The 15,443-nt window shown below is 36.7% G+C and overlaps 1 protein-coding gene across 6 annotated transcripts in view; it reads left to right on the top strand.

Moving 5' to 3' along the window:
• The window catches only part of NUP58 (nucleoporin 58kDa), a 48,031-nt gene that overhangs the window by 4,858 nt on the left and 27,730 nt on the right, over positions 1–15,443 (top strand). For 5 of the 6 annotated variants that reach the window (XM_014539422.1, XM_014539420.1, XM_005865910.2 and 2 more), the window contains exons 2-6: positions 1,838–1,980; positions 6,074–6,223; positions 6,851–6,988; positions 9,246–9,356; positions 14,716–14,740. In XM_014539422.1, the coding sequence (XP_014394908.1) occupies positions 1,838–1,980; positions 6,074–6,223; positions 6,851–6,988; positions 9,246–9,356; positions 14,716–14,740 (567 nt within the window). The remainder of the gene's footprint in view (positions 1–1,837; positions 1,981–6,073; positions 6,224–6,850; positions 6,989–9,245; positions 9,357–14,715; positions 14,741–15,443) is intronic. The other variant, XM_014539421.1, reaches the window with a different exon arrangement.

The following is a 15,443-nucleotide window of genomic DNA, read 5'->3' as shown; positions in this document are numbered from 1 at the left end:
CCCACACGTGGTATTTTGTGGAAGAGCCACACTCAAGGGGCCAAAGAGCCGCATGTGGCTCGCGAGCTGCAGTTTGCTGACCACTGGGCTAGGGGGCATTGTGGCCATTTTTAAATAGCTTGCTTACTTTCAAACAAAAACTGGTGAAAGCAGAATAAGAATGTGTGGTTCTGTTTGCGATTACTTGGAATCTTTTTTTTTTTTTAATATATTTTATTGATTTTTTACAGAGAGGAAGGGAGAGAGATAGAGAGTTAGAAACATCGATCAGCTGCCTCCTGCACATCTCCTACTGGGGATGTGCCCACAACCCAGGTACATGCCCTTGACCGGAACATCAATTTATATATATATATATATATATATAGAGAGAGAGAGAGAGAGAGAGAGAGATCACAGCCAGAGAAGTCAGAAATCCAAGCACAAGAAGGATTTGATTCGGTGCTGTTTGCTTGAAGGTGGAAGGGGCCATGTGGCAAGGAATGTGGGCAGCCTCTAACAGTGATGGCGAGCCTATGACACGCGTGTCAGAGGTGACACTCGAACTCATTTTTTTGGTTGATTTTTCTTTGTTAAATGGCATTTAAATATATAAAATAAATATCAAAAATATAAATCTTTGTTTTACTATGGTTGCAAATATCAAAAAATTTCTATATGTGACACGGCACCAGACTTAAGTTAGGGTTTTTCAAAATGCTGATATGCCGAGCTCAAAAGGTTCACCATCACTGCTCTAGATTATGCTTTTCTTGAAGATTGGTACTGTAGTTTTTTAAAGATTAATTTTATGTGTGGATTTATTTTTAAAGATAACTGAAAAATATTTAAATTTGGTTAAACTTATTAGTTCCTTTTGTATCCTATGGAGATGCGTTAAATATCTATAATAATAAAAGCATAATATGCAAATCAACTGAAGAGCAGAGCGACTGTCCAGACGACCTTCCGAACGACCACGCTATGACATGCACTGGTGCCGGGCCCGCCAATTAGGGTGCGATGTGATTGGTTGGGGGGCCCCACCATTGCCCCATGATCATCCCGCAGAGGGAGGCCCAGGCCACCGGCCAGTGATGCTGTGGCAGGTATGCGGGGCTGGCTAGCGATGGCCCCACAGAGGGAGGCCCAGGCCAGCAGTGGCAGCTGCGGGGGCGGGGCCAGCTGCTGGCAGCCGGGGGAAGGAAAGCCCCGATAGGCCCTGATTGCTGGTCAGGCCTAGGGACCCTACCTGAGGGGTCCCTGATTGCAAGAGGGCACAGGCCGGGCGGAGGGACACCCCCCCCCACCCCCTGTGCACTAATTTTGTGCATTGGGCCTGTATAGTAAAAGCCTAATATGCTAAGTATCTGGTCATCTGTTCAACCAATCAAACCGTAATATGCTAATGATATGCTAAGGCTGTTCAACTGCTCGCTATGATGTGCACTGACCACCAGGGGGCAGACGTTCCGACTGGTAGATTAGCTTGCTGCTGGGGTCTGGCCAATCGGGACTGAGTGAGATGGGCCAGACGTGCCCTGGAGCCCTCCTGTGGTTCCTCCCCAGCTGGCCAACCTCCCATGTCCCTCCCTGGCCCTGATTGGGCACCAGTGGGGTCCCTTGGCCTGGCCTGCGCCCTCTTGCAGTCTGGGACCCCTCGGGGGATGTCGGAGAGCCAGTTTTGGCCATATCCTGCAGGCCAGGCCGAGGGACCCCACTGTTGCACGAATTTGTGCACCAGACCTCTAGTGTTAAATGAAAGAAATTAACCTTAAAGAGTTAATTTCATTTCTCTTAAGTCAATATCAGCTCTACTGGACCTTATTTTGTGTTTTGCTTTTTTTTAATAAACAAGTAACCCTTCTGTGGGCCTCAATTTTGGAACTCTTGGAAGCACCTCCACTCCAGCAACTACATCTGCTCCTTCAGGTGGTTTTGGAACTGGGCTCTTTGGATCTAAGCCTGCCACTGGATTCACTCTAGGAGGAACAAATACAGGTAAGGATTGTCACATTTTCAGAGAGTAGATTTGGGATTTTATCCTTTTTCAAGTCTGTACTGAATCTCCTTCCTTTATAAGTATTGTTATTGATGGTAGACTTAAAAAATGGTAAATACTAAGATGAAAGAAAATATAGGGATGTGGAATTAAGGGCCAATGACAGGCCCAGTCATTAGCTATGATCTACTTTTGCATAAGGGAGAAAAACACACATACATTTAAAGAATTAAAGAAGTTATATCTCTTTAAATATGGCAAATAAAAGTAATTTAAATTTTTATATTAGATTATATAATGCAGCGGTTCTCAACCTGTGGGTTGTGACCCCTTTGACGGTCGAATGACCCTTTCATAGGGGTCACCTAAGACCATCCTGCATATCAGATATTTACATTACGATTCATAATAGTAGCAACATTACAGTTATGAAGTAGCAACAAAAATAATTTTATGGTTGGGTCACAACATGAGGAACTGTATTTAAAGGGCCAGAAGGTTGAGAACCACTGATATAATGCAATGTTTTACCTTAATGAAGATTAAGACAAGTTTACCAATTTGGCCATTAATTAATTACCATATATAGGGCAGTTAGCATCCTATTTTGCTATAACATTATAGTTTACATTCTTTAAAAAAATTTTTTTAAATCCTCACCTGAGGTTATACTTACTGATCTTTTTTTAGAGAGCGAGAGGGAGAGAGAACCATTGATGTGAGAGAGAGCATAGATTGGCTGCCTTCCATACCTCTCCAAACTGGGATTGAACCTGTAACCCAGGTATGTGCCCTGACCAAGAATTGTACCTGTAACCTTTAGGTATACGGGAGGACCCTCCAACCGAGTGATACCAGCCAGGGCTATAATTTACATTTTTAAGAAATATTTTAAATTGTTGTATTAAATAATTTAATAGTTTAAGTGGTAAAAGGGCAAGAGGGTAAGATTTCTGGTGGACATTACAATAATAAGTGTGTTCAGTACTACAGTTGTTTTGTTATTAAAAGCTAAAAATATGTTTCACTGAAGTTGCTTCCTTATTTATCCTTTATTCTCTATCCTCAGAGCCTCTTGGTCTCTGTTACCACCTTTTGCATAGGCCTTCCAGCATTAATTGCAACACTTTCACAGCCAGGCATAAAAAATGAAATAACTGCAGGAGTAAATATGAGACCAGCCATTGCGCTTTAGCTCTGTTTGCCAAGGTGTTTTTGTTTTTGTTTCTTAGTAGCTTTTTTTTATTCCTTGCTTAATTTTATTATAAGCAATATTTTTTTCATTTTAAAAATCTTATTTGCTAGTTAATAAAATTATTTACAGCTTGTAATATGAAAATCAGTGCTATCGGAAGAGTGTTTATATTAGTTAATGGTTATGGTGGAAGAAGAAATTGTGATATGTTTGGTCATTAGCAGTGTTCTCACTCCCTGAAGGCGATTCCAAGTCTTGCCCTTGTGAAAAACCAAAAGAATGCCATCTTCCACTGATGATTACATTTTATTTCTCTTTTTGTCTCCAGGAATAGCATCAGTATTTGAGTATTTTAAAAATCCTTTTTTAATTAAAATATTTTTAATTCAGATTTGGTTTTTCTTTAAAATTTATTTCACAATACATTTTTCAGTCTTTTGAGTCCTTTTAGTGGAAAAAACAAAGTATAAGGCCAGAGTCTTGGAATTAAGCCCTGGTTGTGCCTCTCATTAGTTGTGAGGACATTTTTGGTCACTGAAATATCTGGCAGCTTTTAGTTATTTATAAAATTAGGGCATTGGACTATAACAAGTTTTTGGATTCCCTTCCAGCTGAAAAAAAAATCGTAGTTTTCTATAGTGATCTGCTGAAGGAAATGTGAATAACTAGGATTATATCCTCCCTTGAATTTGGATGGCAATAAATAATGTGTGAAAGGCAATGGAAGAGTGAAAGGATATCAAGGAACCTCAATTAAAAATTGAAATAAATTCAAGATTAGTGTACTTTCTTCACTTGGCTGCTACTTACCTATTGTCAACAGAACTACATGTTTACCATCAAAATTTTGGACAATTGGCTACAAGGGCAAGCAATAGGGTCTCCTTATTTTCTGAGATTGTAGAACTCATACATGATTTCAAAGCACTGTACTCTGGCAGGAACTTCCAGTTGTGGTAAAGTCAATCCAGAAGGATAATTTTTGGCTTTTTTCCCTCTTAGTGCTTTTAGGAAAAGCCAAAATGTAGGCCATTTATACTTCATTTAAATTTTTGAGCAGCTACTACTTCCTAACTCTAGCATTATGCATAATGCCTTGAACATTTAGCATTAGCTGTGGATGTCAGGAACTGAGCAAGACACTCGGTCTGTTGTGAGGTGAAGGGAATAGGTAAGTATAAAACTATGTTCTTAGGTATTCTGATAAATGCTCCAGCAGATGTATGAAAGGCATTAAGGAAGGCAGAGGAAGGAGGGAGTAGGAGTTCATTTTAGGGACAGGAAACATTCTAGACCAGGGGTGGGTAAACTTTTTGACTTGAGGGCCACAATGGGAACAAAAGCATGGATGGAGTGTTTGTGTGAACTAATATAAATTCAAAGTAAACATCATTACATAAAAGGGTACGGTCTTTTTTTTTTTTTAGTTTTATTCATTTCAAACGGGCTGGATCTGGCCCACGGGCCGTAGTTTGCCCACGGCTGTTCTAGACGAAGGAGTGGAAAGTGCAAAGGCCTTATATAAAGATCCAGGGAAATAGGAAAAATACTTTGTTCTCGGGGGTTTAGGTTTCAGCGGTAGGAATGGTAGGGAGAGATTTGAGGAGCAAGAGGACCAGTTAGGAAAGGTGATTGATTATATGCCAACACTTTAGACTCTATTTTAGAGACAGTGGAAAGCTAATGGGAACCTTATGTCAGGGGGAATGATGAGGGTATTTTGTTGTTCTCTCCTCACTCCCTCCATCTCTCTTTTAAAAAAAAAAGAGTAACAGGTAATTCCAAGAATAGGTTATAGGCTAGAGGAGGCTGATAACAGATAAATTAAGAGGGTATTGTACGACTTATTGAGAGAGAGGTGGCTTGAATTAAAGTTTTAGAGTATGCTTGTATTGCTGGGATATCTCTGAAGTAGAATTGACAGGATTTGTGGCTAATAGAATGCAGGGAGCGAAGGGATGTCAAAAGTGATTGTGATTTCTGCCTTGAGTAACTGAATTAACCATAGAGGGTTTAGGAAAGTTTTTTTTAATAGGGAGAAATATAGGGGTCCGAAAGGACATTAGGGTAGAGCTAACCAATGCAGACTCAGATAAGTGTAGATTTAGATCATGTACCTATAGTTGAAATTCTGAAAGTGGGTGAGATCTTTTAGGAAGTAAGGGAGCAGAAAGTAAACCATAGAGCAGTGATGGCGAACCTATGACACGCGTGTCAGAGGTGACACGTGAACTCATTTTTTTGGTTGATTTTTCTTTGTTAAATGGCATTTAAATATATAAAATAAATATCAAAAATATAAGTGTTTTACTATGGTTGCAAATATCAAAAAATTTCTACATGTGACACGGCACCAGAGTTAAGTTAGGGTTTTTCAAAATGCTGACATGCTGAGCTCAAAAGGTTTGCCATCACTACCATAGGGAGTATCAGTTAAGAAGTGAACAGGTGAAAAGGAGATCTACAAAAGGGGGGTAGGAAGAATTCTGGGTGCTTTCAAACACAGGAATCAGAAGAAAGAGGATCTTAAGCAGTAGAGAATTGTCATGTATATAGTTTTGGAGAGGATGGGCCATTTTTCTGCTAGGTATTAAGGAAAGAAAGGTTAAATGCTGTTTTAGGTCAATCTAGGGGTACAACTAAATTGAATTTCAGTATTATCACATTGATTCAATTTTCTTTTGCTTTTCTTAACTCACAGGACCATCTTTTCACTCACTATTCACCATGATTTGGTGTCAAATTTTATATTTTTCTCTTATACATACAGAAGTACATCCTTGTTCTATCTATAAAAAATAGGATCACTAACTTGTAGGGATCCTGATTGACTGTGTATGGTATAATATATATATACAATTATAGTAAAATAAGGGTGTTGTTTTTTTTTTAAACAGGAACTCCAGCCACTACATCTGCATCTACAACAGGTTTCAGTTTAGGATTCAGTAAACCTGCAGCATCTGCCACACCATTTGCTTTGCCTATTACTTCTACCTCAGCTAGTGGTCTTACCCTTTCATCTGCTCTGACATCAACTCCAGCAGGTGAGGCAGAATGGAAAGTCACATTTTATGTTTAAATTTTAACTTTATTTGGTGAGTGTACATAGGTAGCCACCTTTATGAAATATAACTTCAGATTGGGGAATTTTTTACTTAAATCATTCAGCAACTTTGACCTATTAAATTACTGATTTATGTAAAAGATCAACATTGGGCACTAAAGCAGCAAATACTATCTTGGAAGTTGGTCTCTATTTACAGAGAGCAGAGTAGGGAAGAGGATGAGAAAATAAAATGTAAAACCATTAATATATAATTTGTTCTCAAAGAGTATTTTGGTGACAGGGAAGAATAAAGAGTTTGCATAAACTTGCCTGGCTTAAATTCATTCAAATTTGAAGATGGAGTTGATGGCCTGGCTGAAACTCATTATTACTGTGTGAAATCAGTTACCTGATACCATTTTTTTATTACCCAAAGTCTTTTTTTTCTGTCACTCATTTTTTCTTTATTCATAAGTATACTAGTATATAATTTTATCTTTATTGAGTAGTTTTTCCAAGAGCCAGTTTTATCGTGGACATCAGTTTTTTAAAGAAAGTGTTTTATATTTGTTATGTTCTAGAAACAGTGTTTCCTCTTGAAGGTTTACAGTCTCACTTTTTATAGCATCCACAGGATTTACTCTCAATAATTTGGGTGGAACGACAGCCACAACTACGACTGCATCAACAGGCCTTTCTTTAGGGGGAGCCTTAGCTGGTTTGGGAGGTTCGCTTTTCCAGAGTACAAACACAGCAACATCAGGTAATTGATGGTACTTACTCTCTAGAAATAGTAAATATTTGTTTTAAAATTTACTTTATTTTGGCATTTCGAGCAGATTGCTTTGTCTTATTAAATTTATGTTTTTCTTTTAGTATGAAAACAATTGTAATGTTATTCAATGCATAATTGGACCTCTTAGCAGTATTTTAGAAATACATTTTCCCATTTCTCAATATTGACTGACTAGATAAAGAAATGAAGAGGCACCTGTTTGAGGAGTCAATAAAGTTTCTAGAGAAACTTATCTTTTTAATAAATAGCAGTTGAATAGTCTAGCATCATTTAGTATCTACAGTCATTGTAAGATATCTTGACTTTTTAAGCCCTGGTTCTAGGAGTGGCTTTCTATTATAGATGTCAGGAAGGGTATTCGCCTTCTTTGAAGGCAAGAGTGTAAAATACAATATTAAGTAATTTTATTATAGTCAGGCAATACTTAAGTATCAGTTTACCTGCCAAGAGACTATTGAATGAATATTTATATCTCAGGTTGATTTCTCATTTCATGCTTATTTTGAAATTAGCCTTATGTCAAGGATTCTACAGATGTTTTGAGTTTTGGCGATAGCTAATGTCAATATAGGAAAGCCAGTGGGGTTTTGTGGGAGTGAGAAACGCTTCCCTTTTATTTGAAGAGGTTGTATAATTACTTAACAATGTAACATCAAGAATTTCTGTTTAACAATTTACTTATTAGGAATAGTTGCTACATGTTGAAATCACAGAATTTCTGAAAATACTTAGATTTATTTATAATGGCTAGTTCAGTAGTTTCACTAATATGTGTCTTACTTTACCTGGTTGTGTGGGAGAGATGAAGGAATGTGATTTGATTTCTGTTAAAGCTATAGTTCTTTTATTTTTTTAAGCTATAGTTCTTTTGCGTCTTCTATTCAAATACTAAATTTAATGGAGTAATTCCAAGTCAGTAGAATGGGGGAAAAGGAGTTGGTGAAGATAACCTGTAGAAATTTGTAGTGTTCAAATTTCATTGATCTTTCAAATACTTTGTCATTATTGTCTAACTTTGTAGGTATTAAAAATGTCTTCTAATAATCAAATCACTAGATGACTATAACATACATTTCTTTGTATGATAAATATTTAAATACCTCTCCTAAAGATTCCTATCAGAGTAAGACACAAAAATAATAGAAAGGGGAGGTAGGAGGTTGTTTTTGTGTCTTGTTATTGAGTTTTTAGATCTGTCCTGATTTTTCTTAGGCTCTTGACACAATATTCAATGTTTAATTTATGATTATATTAACCTAAAAGTGCTATTGGTGTTTTTTAAAAACTGAATAAGCTATTTATTTAGCTATTTTTTTTTCATACATTGCCAGGATTTAAATCCAGTTTTCAGTTATCCCATGCTCTTAACAATACATTCCACTGTTTTCTCTGTTTTTAAAGTAAATAGCATCTTCACTTAAAAAAAACCACCCACAATTGTATCAGCTTGGGAATGTATGGATTCACTAATATATATTGACTTAAAATTGACTATTGTCTAACTCTTCTAATTTCTTTTGTAAGGTAGGATTTAAATAAATGAAGTCTACTTTAAAAAAAAGTTTTATGCAAAGAACCTGGGAGTATGATATTTTGAACTGTAAGATTTCCAAGTTTTAGTTTTTTAAGTTTCATTGATAGTAAAAGTTTGTTTTATATTATACTAAACTCTTATAAATTCATACTAGATATTTACTTATTTACCCCCAGGTTTATTGAGGTATAATTGACAAATAAAATTGTAAGATTTTTTAAATGTACATGATTTGATAGATGTACTTCATTATAAAATTATTCCTTAATTAACTCCACCTATCAAGTTAATTAATACATTCAATACTAGAATATTTTAAAAGTATATAATTCCAAATCATGATTGTAAGACAAGATGTATTCACCTGGAAACATACTAAAACTGCTTTTTTTAGAGAGGGTTTACAAACATAAAATTGAGTGTCCACATACATTGAATTAACATGTATTCTGACCCTTTTAATAAAAAAAAGTCACATTCAAACTACATATACTGTTGAATCCAAGCAAGACTATCAGTCTTTGTTTAGACTTAGAGCTTGCTCTAGACTTGTTTCTTGCTCTTTTCCTAAATCAAGTATGAAGAGAATCTGGAATCCAACTTAAAAGCATTGGAGTGCTTTGGTCAGAAGATGTAATCATTATAAAGACTTCCAGTGAACTTTATAAATGATGTTTAGCTTATTTGTAGGTCTTGGACAGAATGCTTTAAGCTTGGCTTTGGGAACCACAGCAGCTACTTCAACTGCAGGCAATGAAGGCCTTGGTGGTATAGATTTTAGTAGTTCATCAGATAAAAAGAGTAAGTAATGTTATTATAATTTTATGTTCTAACAGTCCTATGAGGGAACTTAAATTCCTATGTCTGGAAGATTGTTAGTTATATGTAATATATTCAGTAGTAAAGTTTTTACTTTTAAGTTTGTTTGCATTGTATTTTTATCAGTTTTGTGTGCTGTGCATTTAAGGTTTTATTTTTCTAGAAAATTGAGATTTGTATGTGCCTATGTCTTATCTAGCTATCTTAATGTATTGATTTATGTTTTTTATTTGGGAGCATGACACATATTGTTTGAAACCTGTTCTTATGTAATAATATATCACAATATTTGTCAATGTCAGTAATTTTAAAATATTTTAATGCTGTTTAATATTAATCTTATGAATGGACATATCAATTTAGTCAGCCATCATCTAATTGATAGTGCTTATTTCCAGTTCTTTTACTCTGGAAAGTATCACTGCATTGTGCAACTTTACAGAGAGAGTCAGGGTAGTATTGTAATGTAAAGAGTGTCAATTCTGGAGCTAAATTGCCTGGGTTCAAATTATGGCTCAACTATTTTCAAGCTTTGTTGACCTTATTCAAGTTATTTATCCTCTCTGTGCTTTAGTTTTTTTGTTTGTTTTTATCTATAAGTGGGAGAAACTAACAGTACCTACTTATAGGTTTAGTTTGAAGATTACTGTTTGTAAAACCTTAGCAGAGCCAGGCAATAGTAAATACTGTCTAAGCATTTGCTTTTATTTTAAATTTTGTTCATATTTTTAGTTATTTCTTTAGGGCAAATACCTAGAAATTGAATCACTGGTTTAAAGACAGGGACATTTTGGAGACTCTTGGTATATGTTGTGAAATTGCTTTCGAGGAAGGTTTTCCAATTTATGTACTCACCAGTGAGTAGTAAAATGCTCTTCTTGCTATGCTGAATATTCTTTTTAAAAGTTAGCCAAATTCATTTTGAAAAGTTTATTGTTGGTTCTGTGTATGTTTTTTTAAAAATATATTTTTATTGATTTCAGAGAGGAAGGAGCGGGAGAGAGAGAGAAAGAGAGAGAGAGGTAGAAACATCAGTGATGAGAGAGAATCATTGATCGGCTGCCTCCCGCATGCCCCCCATTGGGGATCAGGCCCACGTTGGGGATTGGGCCCACAAACCCGGGCATGTGCCCTTGACTGGAATTGAACCTGGGACCCTTCAGTCCAAAGGCTTACGCTCTATACACCAAGCCAAACCAGCTAGGGCCTGTGTATGATTTTTTGTCCTGTTTTACAACATCTTTTCTGCTTCTGATAAAAGCATGTCTTACTAGAGTATATACATATATATATTGCATTGAACCTCTCAGAACTAGAATGAGGTAGTGGTTGAAGGTTTATAGTAGTCAGTGCCCATATATCTATATCAGAATTTTTAAAATTGGACATGGGTTTTATTATAAAGAGATACTGTTTATTCTAGGGTGAATTACTATCCTAAAAGTTGGAAAATCCTTTTAAACTTAAACAATTTGGATTTATTTCTTTGAATAAAAATTTACTAAATTCTAAACATAGGGTCCTATTCTTATTTTTATGTCGTATTTCTAGAAACTCTGTCATTAGAAAAATAGCCTTAGGTGTTTTAGCAACTTATTTTTTTACTCAGTTGTAATAGCCTAGTACCCTTCTATTTTAAGACTACTTGTCTTTTCTTATAATTACTTTCAGGCTCCATATGAAAGAGCAGATTGAAGCAAAGGAGTGAAAAATGAAAGGAGTTAACCTCCTCTCCCTTGGTCTTATTCTGATACATACTGTACTTTAGCTAGGATTGAGCAAAAGGAGCACATAGAATAATAAATGCACATGACTATATGTATCACGTCCCCATTTCCCTCATCTGTTATGTGTGTCAAGGCAGTCAAGAGATTTCTTTTTCTAGTAGCGATATTTAGGTAGACCTTAGTATTAGTGGGATTTAATCAGATGAAGAGTGGTAGGGAACAGCATTCCGTGAAGAGAGAGCAGCATGGCCCTGACCAGTTTGGTTCAATGGATAGAGCGTCGGCCTGTGGACTGAAGGGTCCCGGGTTCAATTCCGGTCAAGGGCATGTGCCTTGATTGTGGGCACGTCTCCAATGGGGGGTGTGCAGGAGGCAGCTGATCGACGTTGCTCTCTCATCGATGTTTCTAGCTCTCTGTCCCTCTCCCTTCCTCTCTGTAAAATCAATAAAATATATTTTTTTTTAAAAAGAGGAAGCAGCATGAGCGAGGCCTAGAGATGAGAATGCTGGAAGACCAGCATACCTGCAGAACAGAAAGATTTAGATCCCAGAGATCATGAAAGGCCTTATATGCCATAATAGTTTTGTAATTAGTCCTGGCCAGTGTGGCTCACTTGGTTGAGCATCATTCCATGCACCAGGAGTTCGCCATTTTGATTGCTGATCAGGGCACATGCTCGGGTTGTGAGCTTGATCCCCAGTAGGGGGCATATGGGAGGCAACTGATTGATGTTTCTCTTTCACATCAATGTTTCCCTCTCCCTTTCTCTTTTTGAAATCAATAAAATATATTTTTTAAAAGTTTCATAATTATACTGATCAACTAAAGGGTTTTGATCTGGGTAATGTGACAAGATGAGATTTGTCTTGTAAGAAAGCATCTGACAACCATGTGGAGAATAATGTGCAGGAAGCCAAGAGTAGATGTGGAGAACTGTTAAGAAGCCTTTATAGTAGTCCACAGGTATTACTGAGGTGCAAGCTAGGGAGACTATTCAGGAGTCCACACTAGTCTTGAAACAGGTGCAAGTTTTATATACACGTTTGTGTGTGTGTTAATTTTTTTATAAAATGCTAGAGGTCTGGTGCACGAAATTCATGCACGAGTAGGGTCCCTGGGCCTAGCTGGCGATCAGGGATGATTGGGGCCTTCTGGCTGCTAGCCAGGGCCTTCCTTCCCCGGCTGCTGGGCGGGGCCTTCGTTCCTCAGTGCCCCCTGGTGGTCAGCGCACGTCATAGCAAGCGATCAAACTCCCAATCTCAGTTGAACTCCGAAGGGGACACTTTGCATATTAGCCTTTTATATATATAGAAGATAGTAAAATGGAATATCAAAGAAATAGCAAGATAATAACTAGTCAATAAAATAGTTGAACTATTTGAAAACAAATGAAATCCTTACCTTATATTACTGTCTCATCAAATCTAAGACCCTGTTTATAGAACAAGGGTGCCAATTTCAGAAATGTCAAACTAAGAAAGGAAAAAATATCTTAGGATTAATGAAATACAAAATATGAAAAACTTAGTTGGATTAAAGAGTTAAACAAAAAGAAACCCTATGTTCAGAGATAAAAGGTAAATGACAAATTTAAGGTAAAATACTTGATTTTTAGATGCTGCTTTTTGCACATTTTAACATTTCTGAAATCAAGATGTATCTTTCAATTATAAGGATTTAGTTTTAAAAATAGACATGAAAATCTCTCTCCCAAATTTTTTTTGAGGAGGCAAGCAAATTTTTGGTGGCCTTGTTTTGGCAAGGCTTAGGGAAAAAAAAAAGACAAGAAATATGATATATATGAGAAAGAATTAATTTGCTTAATGTCGAAATAGCTCTTAGAAGCCAATAAGGGAAATAACTCAAAAATGTACATAACATAAACAGGTAGTTCATGAAAGAAAAAATGCACTTGTCTAATTGGAATATGAATTAAGAGTATAATGAAGTGGCATTTTTCGCCTACATACTAGCAATGATTTTTTTTTTTAATGTGTTTATTGGTGTTGAGAGTATGATGGAAAAGATACCCTTATTCCTAGTACATGGGAAGGTAAGTTGGGTTAGTTGTTGTAAGGGGTCACTTTGGTAATATGTCAAAGGCCTACCCTGGCATACTCTGACCAATATAATTCCTCTTCTTGGAATGCAAATCAAGTAGTGCACAAGTAGATATAGACATTTGTTGCTAAGAAAGGGTTGGGCATAAAGGTTATGATACAGCTACATCATCTATGCACTCGGTTATCTTTTAAAGTCATTTTAATTGACATGGAAAATATTCACAAAATGCTAAGAAAATCCTGATTGCTTTAAAAAATGTATGTGTAAGGTTCTGGCCAGTGTGCTCAGTTGTTTGGTGCAGTTCCATGCACCGAAAGGTCACCAGTTCAGTTCCCTGTCAGAGCACCTGCCTGGGTTACAGGCTCAATCTCCAGTAGGGAGCATGTAGGAGGCAGCTGATCGATGTTTCTCTCTCTCCCTCTCTCTTCCCTCCCTCCCTCTCCCTCTCCTCTCTCCCTTTTTCCCTTCCTCCCTCCCTCTCCCTCTCTCTCTAAAATATATATAGATAGATAGATAGATATAATTTTTAAAAAAAAAAAAAACATGATTTAAAAAGTGTATGTGCACGTGCAGAAAAAGGCTGGAAGGAACCATTGAGTTTTAGTGTGTTTCTGTATTTTCTGTACTTTAACATGCAGGTCACTGCTTAATTTGCTTAAGGAGCACTTTTACTTTTTTCTATTTTTAGATGTTATTACTGTTATTATTGCTTTGCAGACACAAAAACCTTCTTATTTTAAAATTTTCTGCATTTATAAAATATTTAGAGAAGTTCAGGTAATCTGACATATTTTAGTATTTTCATACTGATTGGGCCTTAAAAAGTATCCAGTAAAGCTCTTAGGAATTAAACTGCCAGGCAGGGATATTTTTCATGGAAGGTAGTTTTAAAAACAAATCTTTTTTTTTTTTTTTCAATTTTTCAATTACAGCTTACATTCAGTATTACTCTGTATTAGTTTCGGATGTGCTGCAAACTGGTTAGAAAATCATGTACTTTAGAGTAGAGTGGTCCTCCCATTGCTTCAGGTACCCACTTGGCCCCATATGTATTGTCAGTAGTTATCATGATATTATTGACTATATTTCCAATGCTGTAATCTACATCTCTGTGACTATTCTGTAACCACCAATTTGTACTGCTTAATCTCTTCACCTTTTTCACCTAGACCTGCAACCCCCCTTCCTTCTGACAACTGTCAGTCTTTTCTCTATGAATGAATCTGTTTCTATATTATTTTATTCTTTAGATTCCACATATATGTGAAATCATAATGGTATTTGTCTTTTTCTCACTGTCTTATTAAAGAAGATTCTTATCCTTGAAAGAAATAGATGCAAATCAGATACAGAACTCTTTATATATACGTAAATATATCTCCATAACTTGCTGTATTTGGGGTTTGTGACAAGTCATGATATTTAAGGGGCAATCTAAGCAATGCTTAATAGTTTCTATTTATATCTTAGTTTGTATTAACTTAAAACTTGTATGCATAGTACATTGTTAAATTGCCTATTTTTACACAAAGTTTCTTGAATTTTCTAGGTGATAAAACGGGAACAAGACCAGAGTAAGTTTACAATTTAACTTTTAAAATATTGTAATTAAAAAGTTTTATTTATTAAATTGTAGGTAAATGGTGTGGTTGGAAGTACATGGAACCATGTAGGCATTTAGAAGAAAAATTATTTAACCAGTCTTTGTCAAAAATAAAATACACACATGCTCTAAAAGATTACGAAAGGTCAAATTTTTAATCTTTAAGAAAACTTATAACCAGTTCTTTCTAGGGAGTGGTTGGCTTTCCCCCAAATAATGCAAATATATATATATATATCCTATCTAATAATAGACAAACATGGTAATAAACCACATATACGCTACGCTTCCCATGGGCTAATCAGGGCGATATGCAAATTAACTGTCAACAAAGATGGCGGTTAATTTGCATACATAGGCACAATGATGGGAGGCCATAGGGGAAGGATGGTGATTGGAAACACAGGCAGCAGGCAAGAGCCAGGAGGCACTGCCCCTGGCCCTGGATCGGAGAACCGGCCGCCTTTGCCCACCCCCCTGCCGGTGATTGGAGAAGCCAGAGGGGGGCAGGGAAGAGGCGGGCACCCACCTCTTCCCTGGCCGCCCCTGCCAGGGATGAGCAACCGGAGATCCCACAGCAGGAAAGGGCGGCCTGCAGCCAGCCCCTGTGTGTGCCTGCCCCTGGGTCACCGCGGCGATCCCAGAGCAGGAAAGGGCGGCCTGCAGCCAGCCCC

Source organism: Myotis brandtii, unplaced genomic scaffold (assembly GCF_000412655.1).
Source record: "Myotis brandtii unplaced genomic scaffold, ASM41265v1 scaffold216, whole genome shotgun sequence".
Taxonomy (NCBI): domain Eukaryota; kingdom Metazoa; phylum Chordata; class Mammalia; order Chiroptera; family Vespertilionidae; genus Myotis; species Myotis brandtii.
Note: the sequence above shows the minus strand (reverse complement) of the source record. Positions and strands in the feature narration are given on the sequence as shown.